The sequence below is a fragment of the Rhinolophus ferrumequinum genome, chromosome 20 (genome assembly GCF_004115265.2).
Source record: "Rhinolophus ferrumequinum isolate MPI-CBG mRhiFer1 chromosome 20, mRhiFer1_v1.p, whole genome shotgun sequence".
In the NCBI taxonomy this organism is placed as follows: Eukaryota; Metazoa; Chordata; class Mammalia; order Chiroptera; family Rhinolophidae; genus Rhinolophus; species Rhinolophus ferrumequinum.
The window spans coordinates 2,076,852-2,092,018 of record NC_046303.1 but is presented as its reverse complement, the minus strand read 5'-3'; the positions used below and the strand labels follow the sequence as shown (position 1 = coordinate 2,092,018).

At 36.1% G+C, this 15,167-nt stretch overlaps 1 protein-coding gene across 1 annotated transcript in view; it reads left to right on the top strand.

Moving 5' to 3' along the window:
• The window catches only part of ZPBP (zona pellucida binding protein), a 42,955-nt gene that overhangs the window by 12,609 nt on the left and 15,179 nt on the right, over positions 1 to 15,167 (top strand). Inside the window, exons 5-7 of the mRNA XM_033088169.1 lie at positions 1,699 to 1,917; positions 5,870 to 5,946; positions 12,769 to 12,946. Of these exons, the coding sequence (XP_032944060.1) occupies positions 1,699 to 1,917; positions 5,870 to 5,946; positions 12,769 to 12,946 (474 nt within the window). The remainder of the gene's footprint in view (positions 1 to 1,698; positions 1,918 to 5,869; positions 5,947 to 12,768; positions 12,947 to 15,167) is intronic.

The following is a 15,167-nucleotide window of genomic DNA, read 5'->3' as shown; positions in this document are numbered from 1 at the left end:
AGGGTAGGTTTTTGAGATTCATGTCTCAATGTGACACTTACTTCACTATTCGTGGTCACTGGTTAATGGGCTTTTTGACACGGTGACACAAATCTTTGTTCATCTTTACAGAACATTTCCTGTTTGTCTCTTGATTACCTTCTTTTCTGCCCTCTCTGCTCTGCCCTCCAGGAACTCCTTCAGTTTGACTTCGGATGTTGGGATCTCTCCTCCAAATTTCTTCCTTTGCTCATAGAAGATTGTATCTAAGTTTCCTCTCTGCTGTGCAAGAACTTCATTACTTGGTCTCCAAACAGTTTGATTTTTAACCTTGTTTTTATTTGCTACTTCAATTAATTTCTTCAATTTCAGTATTCATGTTTGTGTTTTTTTAATTTTTCAGGAACACTTAATATTTATCTATCATTCTTCTTTTTAAAAAGCTTTATAATAGTTATGGGTTATATTTTTATCTTTACCGGTTAGAATTTAGAAAAAAAATATTTAATGCTTCCTACATTAATTGACTTTTAGGTACTTTTCCCTTGCCTTTTCCTGAGTGGATAAGGTACTAAGACCTTTCCGTATGCTGCTTAGAAGAGACTCACTTCAGATGAAAAGACACACACAGAATGAAAGTAAAGGGATGGGAAAAGTTATTTCATGAAAATGGAAACAAACAAAAAAGCTGGGAGAGCAACACTTATACCACACAAGACTTTAAAAAAAAGGCTATAATAAGAGACAAAAAAGGACACAGTTATACCACCAGGGGATTTAACCAAATAAACTCAAACGCTCCTTCGAGTAGCGTTCTTGCTTCTCTTTAACTCCCTGGTTTCCTCGAAGTTGGGGGTGGGATAGTCTGATTTTCATTGACATTTGTGAATAAAAGTGATCAGTCGCTCAGCATTTAGAAGTTGTCTGGTCTATACCTTGTACGCAGAACCTGACAGTAGCTCAGTAGGTGCCCTTAATTTGGGCCTCAGTGAGTAGGTGGGAAAGTGGACCATGGGCGCTCCCGCTTCAGCGTGAGTGGGGGCACTCCTCAGCCTCGACCAGGGACAGGCAGGGGGCTTTTCCTTAGCAAAAGCAGCCACAGGGCACCCTGTCTTCTGTTACTGTTGTGGGTTTCTTAGCGTTTTATATTTCTTGTGTCCTTTTAGTGAAATTTTGAAATGAATAGGACAAAAAATGTTCTCAGTTCCAGATGTTGTGATGCAATTCAATAAACCTTGCAGACTTGTTTGTTGCATACTTTCTTTGTTTGTTGTTAGTGATTATATGACTCTAATTTCTTCAAAGATGGATATTTAAACTTAGAGGAGTTTTGTTCCTGAGTTTGAGGCAGTCCAATGCAGTGGTGAAGAGCCAGGCTCCTCGCTTAGAATCGTAGTTTCGGCAGCATGGTCATTGGGCCTGCGACGTCATCTCTGTATTCTTTACATTTCTCAGGATGGATGTAAAAGTAACAACCATTTCACATGAGGTTAGGGGACTTAAGTAACTTACTGTTTGTAAGGTGCCTATAATTCCATTGGTCACTTAGTGACTGTTAGGTAAGTGTTGGTTATTAATAAATGAATATATGTCTATAATGGATCAATTCATAGGATATATATGAATTGATCCATTTAAGGATTTCTCTTGAATAGTTGCCACATACTAGAATTGCTTAAATAACCACTTTTGTGTTCTTCTGTGTTCATTTCTTTATAGCTTATCGTGAGCCTCGTTTTTATTACCAGTTCACAGCTCGGTACCACGCAGCCCCCTGCAATAGTATCTATAATATTTCTTTTGAGAAGAAACTTCTTCAGATTTTAAGCAAATTGGTTCTTGACCTTTCATGTGAAGTTTCTTTACTGAAGTCTGAATGCCATCATGTTAAAATGCAAAAAGCTGGTTTGCAAAATGAGTTGTTCTTTACATTTTCAGGTAAGTATATCCAGTTCTCTAAAGAAAAGAAATTGAAAACACAAAGCTAATTTTAAAGACATGTGACTTTCCAGCAGCATTTTTTCAATGTAAATGTTATAAATCTGAATGTTTTATGTTCTCTACTTTGCCTTAGTTCTAGTAGCTCCCCGAATAAAATTCTACTGATTCATGTACTTAAGGAAAAGTTTGTGCTCTAAATAACTTAGACCTTGCTGTGATAGCTGATGTAGAAAGGCATTTAATATAAGGAAAGCCTATCATGATCTTTAGCTCTAAAGATTTCACCTGGAAAAGCATCTAATTGTACTAGGATAGATTAATCCTGTGGACCACAGGGACCATTCTAACAGTTTAGGGTGCTTTTCCTAACAATGCAGAATGGAGACCCAGTATTTTCTGAAAAAACAAAGAATTGAGTTTCAATTAGGAAATGGGAGTCCTCCAATTTTGGTCTGCCTTTCCAGCGTTGTTTTTGCCTTTGAAATCAGTTGCAATACTATGTTTTTAGTATCTTTCTTCCCATTTCTGTCAATAAAGGCCATTGGGTTTTGATGGGAATTGTGCTGCATGTGTAGATAGCTGTGAATAGCATTACCACCTTGGCAATAGTAAGTCCTCCAATCCATGAGCACAGGTTTCTTTCCATTTACTGAGAACTTGGTCTTAGTCCATTGTGCTGCTGTGACAAAGTGCCGCAGACTGAGTAGCGTGTAAAGCATGGACGTTGATTTCTCACAGTGCTGCAGGCTGGGATTCTGAGGTCAGGGTGCCACATGTTCTGTGAGGGCTTCTTTAGAGTAGCAGAATTGTAATGACATCCTCACAAAGCAGAAAGGCGCTAGGATTCTGTCTGGAGCGACTCTTGTAAGAGCGCTAATTCCACTCGTGAAGGCTCCCCTCTTGTGACCTAACTACCTCCCAAAGACCCCCCTCCTGGCTCTGTCACATTGGGTGCCAGGATTTCAGCGTATGAACTGGGGAGGGGGGATATAAACATTCAGACCATAACAGACTTTGTTCATTTCTTTCATCAATGTTTTGTACTTTTCAGTGTGTATATCTTGCACCTCTTGCTAAATTTATTATTACATATTTTATTCTCTTGGATCCTATCGTAAGTGCAGTTGTTTTCTTAATTTCTTTCTCACATTGCTCATTGTTGGCATGTATTATGAAAGTTCACTGAATTTGTGTGTATTCGGAATCGTGGCTGAATTAGTTTGTTCTACTAGTGTTATTTAGTCTTGGGATTTTTAGTATTTTCTAGATGGAAGATCATGTCACCTGAGGATAGCAATAGTTTTGCTTACTTCTTTCTCATTTGGTAACTTTTATCTCTTTTTCTTGCTAAATTGCTCTTCATGCACGGTCCAATATACTTTTTAGTAGAAGTGGCAAAATTATAGACATATAGGAATTAATCTTGATCTTGGGAGGAAAGCTTGTCTTTCACTATAGAATATGATATTAACTGTAAGTTTTTCATAAAAGGTTTTCATCAGTTTGAAGCAGTTCCTTTTTACAGTTAACATCTTAAACATATAACTTTATATGAATTAACTAATACCAACTTAGTTTGAACAGTACACCCAAAACTCTGCTCCTGTGAATTTTTCCACTTTCTATTTTTGTCAATAAATCACATTATTATGTATGTATGTACACTAATAGATTTGTAATTATTGTCCTAGACATTTGTTTTTTTAATCATATGGGGGAAAGTTGAGTTCAAACATAGAAAATACAGTACTGGCTTTTATATTTACTTATGTAGTTAACTTTACTGCTATTCTTTATTTCTTTGTATAGCATCAAATTACTGTTTGTTTTCTTTTACTATGTAATGTCCCAAACTTTGTGTTTGGAATGTTTTCTTCTCTTTGTTTTTTAAAAGATTAGTTTGCCATATATAGTGTTCTTGGTTCAAAGTTTCTTCTTTTAATACTTTAAATAGGTTATCTCTGTACCTTCTAATCTCCATGGGTTTTGATTAGAAATCTGTTTTTAATCTTCTTATGGACTCTTAGTATGTGATGAGTTACTTCTTTTTTGCTGCTTTTAAGATTATCGCTTTGTATTTGATTTTTGACAGTTTCATTATATTGTGTTTTAGTATTGAATTTATCCTACGCATTTAGCCTACTTGAATTTCATTGATCTTCGATATGTGGATTCATGTATTTTATCATACTGGTAAATTTTTGGATTCTTTTTTTAAGTATTGTTTCAGTCCTTATTTTTTTCTCTCCTGTGATCCCCATTATTCGTATGTTGATACACCCAATGTGTCCCACCAGTTTCTTAGGTGTTCTTCTTTTTCTTTCTGCTCCTCTGATTGGATAATTCCAGTTAACTTATATTCAAGTTCACTGATTCTTTCTTCCATAATCAAATGTGTTATTGAAACCCTCTAGTGAATTTCTCATTTCAGTTGTTGTCATCGTTAGTTTCTGAATTTCTGTTTGGTTCGTTTTTATAAGTTCTTTCTCTTTATTGATAGTCTCTATTATTTGAGGCATCATTTTCCTCTGTGTTTCTTTGTCCATTATTTTCTTTAGCTTTTTGAGCATAGCTTTTTTCGGGTTGGCTCTGTCCAGGCTGGACTCAGGTGGTGCTGTGTCATGTTGTTGGTCCAGCTTTGCTTGGTTAGCTGTCAGTGTTCCATCCATTTTGATTATAGGAGCATGTCTGAAGTGGCAACAGCCCCCAGTGGGAAGCTCTGCTCGTGGTGATGAGAGAAGCCCAAGAGGGCAACTGGAAACACATTAAGACCAAGACCCCAAATTAGCATACTTTCACTTCTCTGCATTGCCATTGGCAAGTCCTGTGCCCAATCCCAGAGTCACGATCCTTTGCCCACACACCGGCCCGGAGAAAGGTGTGGATGGATAGAGAGTAGAAAATCAGGGCCAACAATTTAATCTGTCATGCTACTCTCCATATTATTCCTCTTCCAGAAATCTTGTAATGGCTTCCTTGTCACTCAGAATATAAACCAAACCAAACCAAAGCTTATCATGGCCTACACGATATGGCCTCATGTGACTTCATCTCCTTTGCTGCCCTTCTAGCATCCCACGCATGCTTCTCACTTTGAGAAGTCACAGTCTCTTATCTCATGGGCAACTCGGTCCTTCTCATTTTTTTTGCTTTAATATCACTAATTACCACTCGATTTAAAATTGTGACCCATCACTATCTTACAATCCCAGTACTAATTTCCCTGCTCTTTCTTTTCTTTTTAACCCTAGTACTTAATCACCTTTTTGTGCAATGTGTTTATGTACTGATTATTGTTTATTGTTATTGTTTCTTTGCCTGCATTAGAATATAATTTCCAAAAAGGCATAGAGTTTGCCAATTTTGATCAGTTACGTATCCTAGACACCTGGAATAACTCGTGGTACATAGTAGACTCCCGATAACTATTTGTTAAATAAATGGGCCCCTGAGTGCTTGCCTGCAGGAATGTGTCCATGATTTCAGTTACTATGGCCACCACCAAGGTCTAGCCTCATTCCCTTTTCAGTATTGTTATTGTGGTTTATCACTTTGTAGTGATTAGGAATCGAGTTAGTCAAATGACACATTTTCTAGTGTATGGGTAGTGTTAAGTAGGATATTGAATGAATACACATATATATGTTACAAAAGTTAAAATTAGTCTGTTGTTGAAATTTTATGAAATCAATAGCCAAACATTCACTGTTAAGAAAGTTGATTAATTCTTAAGTTCATTATAATTGTGAGGTTTTCCTATTGTATATAAAACAAATCTTTGGCTTAGTTCTTTTTAGCTGAAAGGAATGCTTTCACATTAGGAAAATTGCTTAATTTTTTAGTGAAGGAGAAATATTAGACAGATAATCTGTTTTATAGTTCAAAAGCCAATTTAAATATTGTGATATAGTACTTTAGACCTGTAATAAAATATAATATGTTTTATCAGTTTTATCTTTAGACACTGAAAAAGTACCCAAGCCATGTATAGACCATAGCTGTGAACCTTCCAGAAGGCTTTTGAAGGTACGTTATGTGAGGCTGGAAATAAGGAAAAAAATGAACATGTCAGTATATAAGGTGTAGGTAAGCACTTTAGCTGTTTATAAAACACATCCCCCACGTCCCTGACACACATTTAGGGGATTTAGTAATAAAAATAAAACTTCATAAAATAGTAAATGATGAGATATTAACAGAGCTAATTTTTTTTTGAAAATTAGCATTTTGTAACTGATTGTATTACGAAAGATGATTTTCCCATTTATTTGGCCTTACTTGCTATTTCAAATTAATTTATAATTTTTAAGTAGAATTCTCTCCATGTTACTGTTATCTATCCTAAACAAAAAATTTGATCTATAATGTTTATTGACTATTTTTATATTGTTCTACACCCAGCATCCTGTATCTATGCTTAGTATGAAAATTATGCTATAATCTCAGCAGCAACTTAATTTAGTTCTCTTTTATATTATATTTAACATATTGTTCTTGCTCAATGAACAATATGTAAATTCGTGGCAATATTTTCCTACCTTTTATTACTCTAAATGACCATAAACACTTTATAAAAATAATATTTTAAAATATTTGGAATATAAAATTATTTATTTTGTGATTATTAAAAAAATCCTATTAAAGGTGTATGTATTATATGTTCAGGTCAATACCCAGTGCTTTTGCCCTGAAATTGACAGGGTGATGATGTCTTATTTATACTCCCAAAGCCTCCTGAAATACAGCTTAAATCATCAATCTATATGTTACTAAATATTTCCATTAAACATTTTTCCTTAGGGGTATTCTCATCCCTGAGATCGACATTTTTCTTTGCCTTTGAATTATAGGACGTATGTCCTGGGGCACCAGCAACAGAGAGCAATCAATCTGACTTTTCTAATCACTTATATGTTATGGGGTTTGGGGTGGAGAGAGGATCGAAAAGACCACACCCAAAATATCAGTTCCATTGGGTTCATTTTTGTCGAAGTTTATGGGCAAAAGAGTGTATGTTGGAGATGATGGCGGAGGAAGGGAGACTTTTTGGTGACAGCAGTAGCTACTAACATGACAATGCCAGCTGAGGCTTGAGGGAAGTATTAATCCAGTTTCTGAGGCGGGGACTTCATGTTCTCCATATGCCGATTGATCTGAATAGTCATCAACACACGTGACATTAAGTCATCATGTGCTTTCTCATGAGAGTCATTAAAAGAGCACCTGAGTTTGTCTACATTTGGGCCAGGATTGAAAGATTAGCATGGCTTTGATTGGTCCAAGTTTTCAGGCTGGGATGCCCTAACAGATGCCATTTGTTTTCCAACAAATACCAGATTTTTTATCTAGTCCCCAAGTGGTATTGGGGAGCAGAAGGATCACTGCTTCCCAGGACTGAGTGGCCTTAGTCCTTGAATTTCCCCACGTTAGAGAGACAATGGAAGAAGTGACATTGGAGTCACTTAAGGCCCATCGAGGTGTGAACTCATTCATGGCCATCAAAATCATGCAAGAGAGTAGTTAAACATTTTTAAAGGGGTGAAACCAAAGATTCTGTCTGGACCGTTAATATTTTCAGAACAGACAAGTGTTGTGTTAAACTGGAAGGGAAAGGAAGAATGTTTTCCAAACAGTTCTGTTCAGGCAATAAAAATTAGGTTATGTTAGAAATATAATCAGTAAATGAAGCAAAGGTAGTCAAAGGGAAGAGCAGGTATGAGGCCGCGGGTGGGGTGGTGGACTGGCCTGCTCCCGGGTCAGGGGAGAGCCGTCCACGTCAGGTGACTCGAGCTTCAATCCCCGAGAGAGATTCTAGTGGTGCTTTTAGGTTGCTTAGAGATTTTGGGCTGCAGATCTCCAGTGGGCTGAGATGTCCACTCAGATGTGGGTGTCCTTTTTAAATGAGAAACATGAATCCAGCTGTCAGTACCCTGGAGATGACTAGCGCAGGGTTTGTTCTACCACCTGACTCGGCCTTCGCATCAGGGCTGAGGGGCGTCTTCATGGGAGGGTCTTCTGGGAGACAGACTGTCCAGGTGGGAGATCATGCCTTTGCAGACCTTCATCTCCTGGGGACCTGCCCTGGAAAGGCTGCTCTTCGAGCTGTGAGTTAGTCTGAAGGGCCTTTCAGTTCTTTACAGTGACTCAGAAAGTCTCCTTTCAGTTGTTCAGGCTCAACTCGCTGACCTCATTCTTTTTGGGTCCAGTTAACAATCTTTTACATCCAATCTCTGCCTTTTAATTGGAATAGTTACACCAATTACATTTCATTTAATTATCAATATGTTTGGATTTAAATCCACCATCTTTCCATGTTTTTTTCTATTTGTCCCATCTATTCTTTATAAACTTTTCCCTTTTATTCTGCTTTCTTTTTATTGTGCCTTAAAAAAAATGATTCTATTTTATAGTTCTCCTTGTTCGTTGCTTTATTATTTTCAAATCACACCACTGCTTTATGTGGATTTACTTTTATTATTCCTTACACATTATTTACCCTGATTTTCTATTCTTCAGGTTTTGCTCCTTCCCTTCCTTTTCTGTATTGATTGAACACTTTCTTAACTGATACTTTTTCCTGTTATTTGGGTGTTAATGGATTTTTTTAATACTCTTTTTGTGGGTCTGCTTCAAATTTTATCAAATATTCTTGATAGAAGAACCACCAGTTATTAGGCTATTGTGCCTTCCACAGACGCTCACTGGCTTCAGAGGCCTTTGGCTCTGAGGACCTTTTTTCATCTTTCATGGTTTTGTTTCCCATTATTTTACTTCATTTTTTAAAATGTTTCTACTTGTTATTATGATTTTTTCAGAATGTCTGTTTACATTTCCCGGCAGTTGTATCCATTTCTTTGTTGACCTTTCCTGCTTGCATCTCAGTCCTTCCTTCTCATGTCATTTTTCTTCTTCCAGAATTTATCGTCCCGCTGAAATCGGAAGATTCATTGCTCTCATGAGGTCTTATATTTTTTGGCCAGAATGCCTTTGAAAATTACCTTTTGCCCCTTTTGCTTCTCTGGAACTTTGTTTAGATTATCTCATTGATTCTTCGTATTTTTTATACTGTCTTACTTTTCTTCTTTTTTGTGTTCTACGTTCTGAATAATTTCTTTAGATATTTATTGTGTTTTATTATTCTGGCTCCATCTGGGACTAACCTGATGTTCAATCTGTCCATTGAATTTTTAATTTCACTCCATTTTTCACTCCCTTTATTATGTGTTGTTTAAATGCATTATTTTTCAAATATCCTTTCTCTGTATGGAATACATTTTTTCTCAGGTTTTCATACCACTTTATGTTTATGTGTTTTAAGGATACTTTGTGTCAGTTTTGTATTTTAAGCAATGAAAATTCCATTACCTGAATTTCTTGATGGTCTAATTTGGCAGTTTGGTGTCTCCTCTATGCTTTCTTATGTCATCCCATGCTTCATAATTCTGATTGTTATCACACCTTTATCAGTAGATAGCCCCTTTGGCCGAGGTTGTGGATATGTTTCTGTACAGTTCTGTTTGCTTTTGCCTAATGCTCCAGGTTGTTCTCAAGCAAAGCCCAATTTTATGTTAATTTCTGTTTTGGGAATCTAACACCAGAGAAAATACAGTAAAACCCCAAACCTACTTAAAAGCAAATCACTATCTAGGAATTCACAAAGGGGTTTTTGATCTCTCCCATCCCTTCACTCCCTCCACCACCCTTCTCTCTGCACCAGCTCTGATAGAAGGTATTTTGTTATTTACCTTCTGTAATTGTTTTTTTTTTTTCATGATACACTGTTAGAGTCTTGCTTTTTATTTTTATTTTTTAAACAAGTTTAAGGTTTTTGTCCTTATCTGTTTAGGCTAATAAAGTATAATCCTCTGGGAAACTCAGATCGGCATGAGATGAATGAGGGATTCAGCTACTGTTGGGTTTGTCGTTTTCTTCTTTTCAGCATCTGTAGTCATCTCTCCTCTCTCCTCCTCCCACTCCCCCATCTCTCCTCCTTCCTGTCTTTTATTTTTTTTTCCTCTTTCTCTTTCATTGTTAAATATAGCTACACAAGATCATTGTTCTGTTGTATTTAGCTAGATGATTTTTAGCAGGAGGATTTTTTAGGGTAGGGAGTATACCATATGATTGGAAATGGAAATATTATCCTGTATTTTAAAATGTCAGTTCTATCCTCCCACTCCGTCTTATCTGCTTGCTTTTTTCAATTAGAAATATACTACTTAACAGAAACAATGTGAGTTGAAATCTCTAATCATTTCAAAGCATAAATTATAATTTGTCTTTAGTCTTTCTTGTAAAGAGCCTCACTTTGTAGCGCGAGTTACAGCTCTTGGAACAACCACCGCTTCGGTGACTTCGCTGAGTGAAGAGTGGGTTCTTCTGTCTTTTGCTTCGGGATTGAAGTGGTCTCCAGTCTCCAGATTGCGGTGTTACTGTTTCTGCTTGTTGAAAGTTCTGAGATTAACTGTGCTTCTTAGGATTGGATTCCAGCTGGCATAGAATTCAAACTGTTACATAACCCTTTACTTTTTGTTGTTTTTTCTCCTCTCTCTGGTTTTGCTTTGGAATTGAGCTTTATCTCATAGTTCTCTGCCTAATTCCTTGATACAAGTGTTCATTATTCATGTTCCTATTATGTGAGAGATAACCTTGTGTTTTTGGTTAGTCATTTTTTCTAGAGTTCTCCACTGGAATATTCTCCTATAAGATCTGAATTTTATCTCTCTCATTTGCTCCCAGAGCACCAAGACCACCAGTTTTTTCTATGCAAATTTACAGTTCTTTTCATTTCCTTCAAGATACTTTCAAGACTCCAATTCATTTTTTTGTTTCCTAATTCCACCCCATTTGATGACTATACTAATTTTCCACAGAGTCCCAAATACACATGTTAACCAAAGGTTTCCAAAGGACTTACAAGTGTAATATCTGTGACGACTGGGAGGTGTTCATTCTCCCCTCGTGGATATGGGAGCTTCACTTGTACTATAATGGGTGATATTTGTTGTGTAGTCTAGAACTCCCATAATTTTAAGTAGTTGTTGCCATCTGGGTTGCTGGACGAACGTAGAGCAAATATTACAGTCTTTCTAGTTGCCTTTGTTTACTTCCTCACTTGGCGTGGACAGTGGAGCAGATTGTGGTATTTAAAACAAGCTGTTCAACTTCTCCATGCAAAACGTCATGCATTTTACCTGCTGATCGCTGTTGAAATGGTAATATTTTCTCCCTCCAGTCCTATAGTCGACCAGTCATTGCATAACACTTTTCTCCATATATTCTTAATCATTCTGTAAAGTTTTTTGTTTTTTTATTCAGTGTGGGGAGATGTGAAGGAAGGACTAGTGTGGGTGAGGCAGTCTGAGTTTTATTCAGTCACAGTAAGTCTTTGTATCTTAAACCAGATGATTCATTTATGGAGAGTTTCTATAATTACGATTTGTTCTTGTATCATCCAGAGTGGTCCAAAATGTTTATATCTGTTTATATCTGTAACTCTTACACAACTCAAATAATTCAGTGTTACCCTTCGTTTGGCACAGATCATTAACCCTATGTCAACCATCAAAATACTCATAAAACATTCAGTCAATGATTCAAACAATTTCTGACCTTCTTTCCATTTTATCATATAAAAGATCCTGGGAAAAAAGGAAACAGGAATCTGACTTATATGATCATTTTTGTTCCTATCAGGTTTCCTCTGATAGAGGTAATTTTTTTTTTTTTTTTTTTTTTTTTTTTTTTTAGATGGAGTGTTAGGAAGCGAAGTGATTATGGTTGTGTCTCCTGAAACTTTTAAGTTTGGCCACTAACCATAGTTGATTAGATACGATATTTGTATCTAATTAATTCTCAAGCACTTTCTTAAATAAAATTTATGTGTTTGACCAAGTAAATAGAAACTAATTTAGCAGAATTTGTCAATAGCATAAGAAAACCATTTAAACTGTACAAAGCTATTAAGTAATTAATAGAATAAGAGTTGTATATCTATCTATTTATCTCCTATCCTGAATGCAGTATGTTGAAAAACATTTTCATAATTATAGAAATTTTCACGGAAGGCATGTAACTTGTAAGACATTTGAAGAAACCACCATTAGTGGTCACAGATCAGCGTGAGTCCATTCTTCCACACTCCTAACGAGATTAGAGGGCAGGTTGGCCTGAGAGGACTGAGCAGAACTAACTGGTTTGTAGAGGGTTGGGACCCATGAACCTACCTTTAACAGGTAAAAGTTATCAGTCACTGAACAGCATAAGCCTCTTGTTAATTTTAGGAGTCAATCCAGAATAATTATTACAGACAAAAAAGGGAATTAATTATAGATAAGAATGATGCCTTAATTATTTTGTAAATTCAATTTTTGTAACACAGACTGGAAGTTTTAACATGTGCTGTATTTCCTTTTGTTTTTAAATCTGATTTTTGTTTGTGGAAAGAATGGAATGGATACCCCAGGATGTGCTTCTTAAATATTCTTAAAGTACATTTTTAAACTACATTTAATTGTTAGAGTTCATTTCTTAGGATACATTTAATTTCATAGTGCTGTCTTGATTTTGCTCATATGCTCATCATTCAAAAGCCAAAGGGACCGAAACATTTGGATATATGTCTGGTTTCTTTGTGTTGTATTTGGAAGTATGTTTGGAAATATTTGAGGTTTCCAGGTGAAACCTTTTAATTTTTACATGTGTTATTTATGTCCTGTGAATGCAAGAGAAAGTAAGGAGCTCAAGAGTTTGGTTGCCCCTGCTTCTAAATACGTAAGCAATCTTATTTACTCTAAAATTACATGTGTTTGTGATAATAATTTTTTTCATATTTTATTTCTATTTTAGGCTAAAAATCTCATAGAGAGATTTTTTAATCAGCAAGTAGAAGTCCTAGGCAGACGTGCGGAGCCACTGCCTGAAATATACTATATTGAAGGGACTCTCCAAATGGTGTGGATCAACCGCTGCTTTCCAGGGTATGGAATCAATACCCTGAAGCATCCAAAATGCCCCGAGTGCTGTGGTATGTAATGAGCTATGACTTCATGTTTCTTTTTATGAAAGTTTACTTCATTATGCTTAAATGAACGCCTATCACTTATTTTTATAGTCATTTAAATTTTTTTTTACGTAGTTTATTTGAAATAGTGTGTTTGAAAAGACCATGTGAATCTGAAGATATAGAACAGGGGTGTCCAAACTGTGGCCCACGGGACAACTGCGGCCCGCAATCCATTTTTAATTGGCCCACAACAAATTCCAAAAATATATTTAGTTTCCTTAAATAAACCAGGTGAGGCAATACGTACTTCACCTCGAGTGAGTGGCCCGGCTGTTTGTGTATTTTACCGCATATGGCCTGTGGTGAAAACCGTTGAAAAAAGTTTGGACACCCCTGATACAGAAGAAAAAAAGCTGGCTTCATTTCAGTCTTGGCTTTACTGTTGTAGTAAAGGAGGTTAGGAGCATTGAGCAGTGGTCTGGGAGGAAACACAAATAATAGTTACGAAAAGCCAAGTCTTGGAGAATCACTTATTAATGAGTTTACGTTTGGATAGTCTAAATTAGGGGTCTCTTTTTACTAAGGACATGACCTGTTCTATTACCAGTTGTTTTTTGCTGCCCGCACTGAAGGGCCTGAGCCGCTAGCTGGCTTTGGTCCACCTTCATCCTTGTTACAGAAGAGGGTGCTGCAGGCTGTCAGGGTAAGTCCATGGATTCAGTCACTGACTTTCTGTTTCCAAGAGTTGAGGGAGCTAATTAATCTTCAGTCTTTAGACTTTCTAACATAAGTAAAAATGAGTACCGTTTTCATTCACTCTTCTCTGATTGTTCTTCTCTCTACTATTTTAAATTAGGTTAAAAGTCTTTTTATATAATAGAGCACTGAATATTCTTTTTACTTTGATTTATTTGGTTAGATTTTGCTTTAATTGTTTTCTAATCTCTGTAGGCAGAGACCATATATTGGGGAGACTTTTTTTGTTTAAGGATGTGAAAATTGACAAAGAGTGCTGATATACAATATAAATTTCACTAAGTACTTACAAATGCCAACTTCGTAACTATTTTGATAATCGGCTTATGTGTATCACTCTAGAGCACAGATAAGGAGGAAGCATGAAAATACTAAACACTGAAACCAGAACCTAGTCGTTTTGGTGTCTCCCACATGCATTTATATTTTTACTCAATAGAGACTTAAGATAAACTGAAACATTTAAATATTTGCATCTCATTAATTCCAAGATTTTTGAAATAGTTAAACATACCTATTTCAAGTGAAATAATAGGTTTGAGTCTCTAAGAAGTACAAATAATGTTACCATTAAAAATTTTTTTGTATTTGTAAATGTTCAGATAATAACAGTCATCAGGTTTTCTCATTTTACCATTCCAGTTATTATTGGCTGTGCTATTTGATCGAGTTTATTAAGCAATTATTTTATTCCTGACAGACCTCGTGGGAAGCATGTAATAAAACTTACATATACATTTCAAAACTATTTTCTGCCTTTAAAATACTGTTTTGTTCTCCCCAATATATGGTCTCTGCCTACAGAGATTAGAGACATAAGAGCTGTAGCCATGAAACAATTAGGGAACTGCAGGAAGAGAATGAAAAGGAGACTATATAAAGCAAACTAGTGAGAGCTACGACCAGTCACAGACTAACTGGACAGGGAGCAGGCTTTCTGGGACAGGGTTCGCGAGGATAAGCCAAGTGACAGCAGGAGTGAGCCTCAGATTCCGTGGGGAGTTTGCTGAACTGGGGCTAGAGGATTCACGTCAGAAAAGGCGGTGAAAGAGTTCGAATGTAGTGTGGCAGTAAGAGTTACATGTTTGAGTAGAGGAGAGAAATAAAATTCATTTTTGAATTTTATGGGATCATTATCATTGCTCAGCATACTTCCTCGCTGGTGATTTGCTAAATTTCCTTTTGTGTCATCTTTTGGTAAATAAATATTTTAATTAAGAATTACCTACACTATCATCATCTATGTAGACTAGTTAAGCAAGGCTGAGCTTCCCTTTTTTGAACATTACTAATTAAATATAATGTGATCCTCAGGTCCCCATCAGATACAGTAAGTTTTGTCTGTATTACACGAGGATATCACTCTAAAATTCTTAAAGAACACATGCTACTGAAAAAGACATTTAAATCATTCTCTGAATTGGAAGACAATATAAAATATAGAAGAAAACCTAGTTACAAGACAAAATTAACATACTAAATGAAC